At 30.6% G+C, this 6531-nt stretch overlaps 1 protein-coding gene across 1 annotated transcript; it reads right to left on the bottom strand.

Moving 5' to 3' along the window:
* LOC115725102 (uncharacterized) lies at positions 1 to 4019 on the bottom strand. Its single transcript, XM_030654528.2, has 6 exons — positions 3517 to 4019; positions 2866 to 2980; positions 2019 to 2690; positions 1821 to 1932; positions 1410 to 1482; positions 1 to 419 (listed from the first exon to the last, which is right to left on the bottom strand). The coding sequence occupies exons 1-5, from the start codon at positions 3597 to 3599 to the stop codon at positions 1457 to 1459; spliced, it is 1008 nt and encodes a 335-aa protein (XP_030510388.1). The 5' UTR covers positions 3600 to 4019; the 3' UTR covers positions 1 to 419; positions 1410 to 1456.
* Between the last annotated feature and the right edge of the window lie 2512 nt (positions 4020 to 6531).

Below are 6531 nucleotides of genomic sequence, written 5' to 3'. Positions count from 1 at the left end.
AAAAAAAAAAAACAATTAATTACTTTTAATTAATACCCATAAAACTGGTTTGTATATGAGATCGTATGGTACATCTTCATTAATTCAGGAATGGTATTGCATGTTTTCTTTTCTTGGTTCAAACCTTAATAATAATCCAAATATGATATGCTACGTATATATACTATAGAAAACATTATTCTTCAAATGAAAACTACATATAAATATATCATATATATATATATATGAGAATAATAACATTTACACTTTTGTGGCACCAAGAAACCTGTTGCCTTTCTCACTCATACAACTTTCTGGGAAATAGTTTGTACCGCCGAAAGCCCCTCCTTCCCTGAACAGCCGGAATATTTTTTAAGGTGACGAGGAGGACTGTCCTCGTCGTTAGGCAATTCCCGATTCTGAACAGCTTCATTCAATACCTGCACATGATTGAATGCATGATAAGTATCATGTTGAAGTTGAACAATGATATCTAATCTTGGTACTCAAACACAAAATTAAACTTCCACCATATAAGATTGATAAAGAACTCAAATGGGATTTGAGAGCAAACTCCTCTCACCACCTAAGGCCTGGCAATTGCTATTTAGTTTACTCAAGGAGACTCGAAACTCAAACCTTGTGGGAGACCAAAGCGTGGTCTAGTGGTAAGGACATAGGATTGGGTATCTGATCCAATCTAATATTTTTCTCATAATCCAATCCAATCTAATTAGTAATTAGATTTGGAAAATCATCATCTGATCCAATCAATTTAGACCTCAAAATCCAATCTAATTTAATTGGATATCCAATTACACACCTAATTTTTAATATTAACTTAAATATATGAAAAATAATACCTAAAAACAAAATATCACCCTTTATCTAAGTTTAACACTTCCTAAAGATATCGTCCTTGAACATTTAATTTGAACATTTAATGTAACTAAAAGTTTAAAATTACTAAAACAACACTGGCAAATAATAAAATAGAACAAAAGAACCAAATGTTACAAATTCTACATTAAAAAAACAAATAGCTACTAAAAATATATATATTTTTTTTCAATATTTTTATTATATAAATAAATATAAACAAGTTTTTCAAAAATGCAATTGAATTGAATAGGTTTTTAATTAGATTTTGAGTTTAACATCCAATAAGTGATCCAATCCAACTTTTAGCATCCAATCCAATCTAATTGTACTTGGATATCTAATTTTCTATAATTGATTTGGATCGGATCGGCTCAATTGGATTGGATGTTGTCTACCCCTAATAAAGAGTTTACATGTTGGATAGTGCTAGTTGGCATTTGCTCCGACAGACACAACAAAAACACCTTGGGGCCACTTGGAGGTCTCCCGATCGAAACTGCTAGCGCTAAAATTAGAAATAATAATAATAATAAAGGCGGGAAACTTACCCGACATCTGTATCTGATTCCAGATGCAGCAAAAGCACAGCTTCATTTCAATTTGAATAAACTAGAAATGGTACTGCAAAAAGACAGCAACCCTTCATTAGCAATTGGGAAAAATAAAACAACAAAGTTTGTTCAATCAGTCTTTACTAGTCACTCTTGTCACATAGTATTGAATTATAAGTATGACTTTTAGACATTAAACAGACTTGTGCATTTGATCTGACATTAGACTATTTACTATACTCTTTCATCAGATGGCATAAAAGTCAATGAGCAATCAAATTTTCCCCTGAAGAAGTCAACCCAAAATTGACCATAATAAGCATGTACAGACTCCAGACTAACATCAAACAACTCAGTTTGTAGTATGTAATACCACTTGTAAGATGTTTAAGGGAATCAAGAGCTCACCGATCAAAAATATAGTCAGCATTAACACAAGTGTTACTTGAATCGATCGACCATAATGTAACCGAGGTGAATTCTGCAATTGCCTCTGTGACCCAATAACCCAACCATAAAGCTGCATAACATACATAAAACAAGTAAATTTCCTATTGAAAGACGATAACGAATTTCTCTTTAAAACAGCAACATAAGGATTATTACCTGGTTCAACAGACTAACTGCTCCATTTGCCTGGGAAAGATCTGAAGACTTTTTCTTCCAGAAAACAAGCTTAGACCCCTTTTCTTTAGGTGTGCTCTCATATTCCGACATCAATCTATTATTATCTTGACATTCATCTGCTATTACAATCTTCAAAGCACCGAAATTCGGTGTACTCCATGTTCTTCTTGTATTAGCTGTTCTTTCTGCTTGGCAAATAACATCGTTCCTTGACCCCGCGTTTTCCACCTCCATGGCATAGTTGACATCCTTTTTCAAATCCAATTCATCTTTAACACAAACTATTTCCAAGGTATCTCTTTGGCTGGAAGCATTATTAGGTTCAAGACTTGCAGCTTTTCCCTTATTTTGATTTTCCAAGAAGGTAGACATCGAGTAAGGTCTCGATTCTAGCGATTCATTTTTGTCACTTTCTGCAATTTGGGTAGTTGTTCCAGAGAGAAACGCAGCTAAATCATCACGTTCGTCTTCATCAAGGTTAACCCATCTAAGAGGTTGCTTTCCTTGTTCAATATACGATTCTCTTAAAGCTGATTCCACACGGGAAATTTGACTTTCAATGGCAGCAACAAATTGACTATGTCTAGCAGTTGAATGATCTTCACCACGATGTCCATAGCTCAATCTGACAGCCCTCTCAAACTCTTCTAACTAGACACCATTCACAATTCAAAATAAACATAATCACTACATAAAACCAAGACTCTTCCTCAAAAATTAACCAAAACAAAAAGATTAACACAGATTCAAGTTAATGCTTTCCAAACACTAAAACATAATGAAATAAAATTTGAGATGTAAAATAGTTACAACGAAACAAACTCACCTGCCATTTAGCAGTACCTAAAGCAGTTTGGAGCTCTCTACATAGCTCATCAAGATTCTCCATTGCTGGTCTTTCCCTCCTTTCTCTGATCCATGTTCTGTATGCTGATTCCATTCTGAAGAAATTAAAACACATTCCATAAGAATGATAATTGGTAAGAGCAAAATGAAAAATGAGATTCAGATTTGTAATTAACTAAAGATCTTCAAAACGCTCTATAATTTTTTTCTCACTAACTAATAATGCTTCATTTTCTCAGCAATTAATAAAAGTAAACAGATGATCTAAATCATAAAACAGGCTTCAAATGTTGAAGAAGAAAATCAATAGCAGCAAAAATAACAAACTCCCTCACTACACAGACACACTTTTGAATCTAACAACTCCCTTCCACACACAACCAAATAATTTTTTTTTTCATTACACACAACCAAATAAATTTTACAGAAAAACCAACTCAAGAATCCACACAAGCCAGGTCCTTCTTCAAATCCCATAAACCAAAACCCATCATAGAAAACTTATAAGCTTACTCCATGCAAACCTTAAAACTAGTTAAAAACTAAAATCAATTCATACCCACATAACCAAAAAAACCCTAGAACCACAACCCCCCCCCCCCCCCCAAAAAAAAAATAAATAAAAACTTACATATCAGCAGATTCTTGAACCTCCTCTGCAGCAGAGAAGAAAGCATCTTTCTGCCATAGATCAAAGCTATTGGCCACCAACATCTTAACAGAACAGAAACTCAATAAAAATTTCTCCCCAAAAGTAGGCAAAAACAGACAAAAGTCGGAAACTTTTTTCACTCAATAACCGTGTTAAATTGTTTATATAACAATCAATGAATGAATCAATAATAACAATAAGCAGATCGGTATGTTGTTAGTCTTAGGAAAGGGGTTTCCTTTTTCGTTGGGTTCGGTGTCTTTCTCTCCCCTCTTTCCCTTCTGAGCCAAGCAATTAGCAAAGAAGGAAAAGGGGTTGAAGAAAGAAAGAAAAAAAAAAAAACTTCACCAGAGAAGAAAGAGAGAAAGACGTAATAGCGATTTTCTTCTTCTTCTTCTTCTCTCTCTGGTTTTTTTTTTCTTTTTTTTTTTTGGTTAAATAAAAGGAATAATAATCATAATAATAATAATAGGAATAGTAATAGTTTCGGAAAATTCTACAATGCACCCCCTTAAAATGGATATATTGATGCACCCCTATCTGTTTTAGCATCTGAAATAATTTTTTAGTCAAATTTTTTCTCATGGTTATATACGTTGTAGTTATTTAAGACATCCTGCAAAATTTTAAAAAATTTGGAAATGTTTAACACGCCGAAAATTATGTTCAAACAATGTGTTGCACGCGTGACTATTTTATTTTATACGCGTGTAAAATAGACTGTTTGAACATTATTTTCTATATTGTAAATTATTCTGAATTTTTCAAAATTTTGTAGGATATTTTAAATAGCTATAACGTACATGAATATGAAAAAAAATTAGACTAAAAAATTTTTCTGGATGCCGAAATAAGTTAAGGGTGCATCAGTACATCCCTTTTAAGGGTGTGCATCGTAGAATCACCCAATAGTTTCATTGTTCAAAAAAAAAAATTAATAATAGTGTGATCTGGTGTTACCGGGTTCAACATAAGAATCTAGAACTCTGATGACGTGGAGTGTTGTAATTGGTGGATTTAGTAGTAAATTAATATGTTGATTTTTTATTACCGAGTTCAATAAAGAATCTATAACTCTGATGACGTGGAGTGTTGTGATTGGTGAATATAATAGTAAAATTAATATAAAAATCTGGAAGTATTGTGTTATGGTGGTACCGGGTTCAACATAACTATTGTGTGGAATGAGGTGGAGGGTTGTGATTGGGTGGATTTAATAATGTGAAAAGGTGGTTGTGAGTGTGTAAAGGCTGGTGGTGGGCTGCCAATTTTGATTTTTTTTTTTTTCTGAAATTCTTTTTTGTGATGTTAAATGTTTTGGGCAGTGACAGCTCACTCTTCATTGTGGGTCCCTTTATCCATTTAATATAATATACAATTAAATTACTATAGTGTGTATTTTTGTAATTTATATGTTTTCTTTTAAATCTTGTTAAAAAAATCATGTTGACTATGGATTTAGTCAAAGTTAGACTCCTATTTGGAAAGATTTTTTATAAGATAATTTGTAAATTTTTAAGGAATTTTGAAGGTTTACATATTTCAAAAAAAAAAAAAAAGATTAAAAATATTTTCACTAAAATAGATAGAGAATCTATTAGAACTAATTTTAAGAGTCAACTACATAACTTTTTAAAATTTTATTATGGTTCAGTCCAAAAAATGATAATAATTTACTTTTACGGTATATTTTTATGGCTAATTAGTATTATTTACCCTCTAAATTTTGGGATATATTAAATTATATCTTTTTAAACTTTTAAAGTCGTTAAAAATCTCCTGAACTAATGAGATTGTTATATTTAAGAATTTTTTTACAATAAAAAAAGTTTTTATGTCAAAATTTAAAAGGTAGAAATCTTAATTAACTTATTTTTATTGTATTATGACTTGTATAATTGTATTTAAGATCAAAAAGTGGAGTCAATTTAAGAAGTGTAAGAATAATTCAGAAAAAAAAAAAGTGAGGTTAAATAAAATGAGAATGAAATAGAAATTATGAATCTTCTACTTTTATATGTTTAAAAGATAAAGAAGATCACCCAATTTCTATTCAAAATATAAAAATTTAAATGATAAAAAATATATTCATTTCATTGTAGTTTAAGAGAAAACTTTATTTCTTATTCCAATAATTATTGGACATTATTTGAGTATGGCATGAAAGATTAAAGCGTGGGTTGTGTGATATTATGACTACACAAATCATTAATAATAATAATAATAATAATAATAATAATAATAATATTTCTTGCTTTGATGTATGTCTCGTTATTTTTTTTAAAAAAAAATTGAAAAAATACTTCTTTTTTTTGTTTATATTAATAAAAATACTATTATATTATATTTCATTAAAATATACCAACTTTTATAAATAGGTTACCCAATATATCCTTACTTTTCACTTAAATTTAACACATAATTTATTTAACGTAAGGGGTATAATGAGGACATCATCTATAAAAGTGAGTATATCTTAAAAAATATAAAAACTAAAGGTAAAAATTAAAATATATAAAATAAAGTGGATATACAGTATAATTTTCTCATTATTTTCTTTATTGTTATCTTATAAAATGGTAAATAAAATATTTTTAAAAAATAACACTATAAGTATAATGTCGAGTTTTATATTTATTTTCTAAATGTGATTGTTTCTCAAAATGGTGAATTACACAACATACTATTTCAACATTTTTCTTATAATAATTGTTCCCAAACGTGTTGAATAATTTTTATTTACTTTATCTCTAGAGATGGAAATTTATCTCGCAGGGATGGGTAACCGCGGGGTCCCGCCCCTAATGGGGTGGGGATTCCCCATCTTAGTGGTTAATGGGGCAGTGGTGGGGGACAATTTCAATACCCGAAGCGGGGATGGGGCGGGGGCGGGAATAATACTATCTGCACCATATCCGACCCCGATATAGATATATATAATTTTTTTTGTTTTTTTTTCAAACTTTGACACATATTTAGTTTTTATTTTCTATT

The sequence above is a fragment of the Cannabis sativa genome, chromosome 6, assembly GCF_029168945.1.
Source record: "Cannabis sativa cultivar Pink pepper isolate KNU-18-1 chromosome 6, ASM2916894v1, whole genome shotgun sequence".
Taxonomy (NCBI): Eukaryota; Viridiplantae; Streptophyta; class Magnoliopsida; order Rosales; family Cannabaceae; genus Cannabis; species Cannabis sativa.
Note: the sequence above shows the minus strand (reverse complement) of the source record. Positions and strands in the feature narration are given on the sequence as shown.

What these genes read in the sequence shown, in the direction of transcription:
- LOC115725102 (XM_030654528.2), bottom strand. Translation starts at nt 3,599, where the DNA reads ATGTTGGTGGCCAATAGCTTTGATCTATGGCAGAAAGATGCTTTCTTC. An exon ending in TAGGTACTGCTAAATGGCAG is followed by an intron (nt 2,691 to 2,865) that starts GTGAGTTTGTTT and finishes AATGGTGTCTAG; the next exon opens with TTAGAAGAGTTTGAGAGGGC. An exon ending in CAGTTAGTCTGTTGAACCAG is followed by an intron (nt 1,933 to 2,018) that starts GTAATAATCCTT and finishes TATGTTATGCAG; the next exon opens with CTTTATGGTTGGGTTATTGG.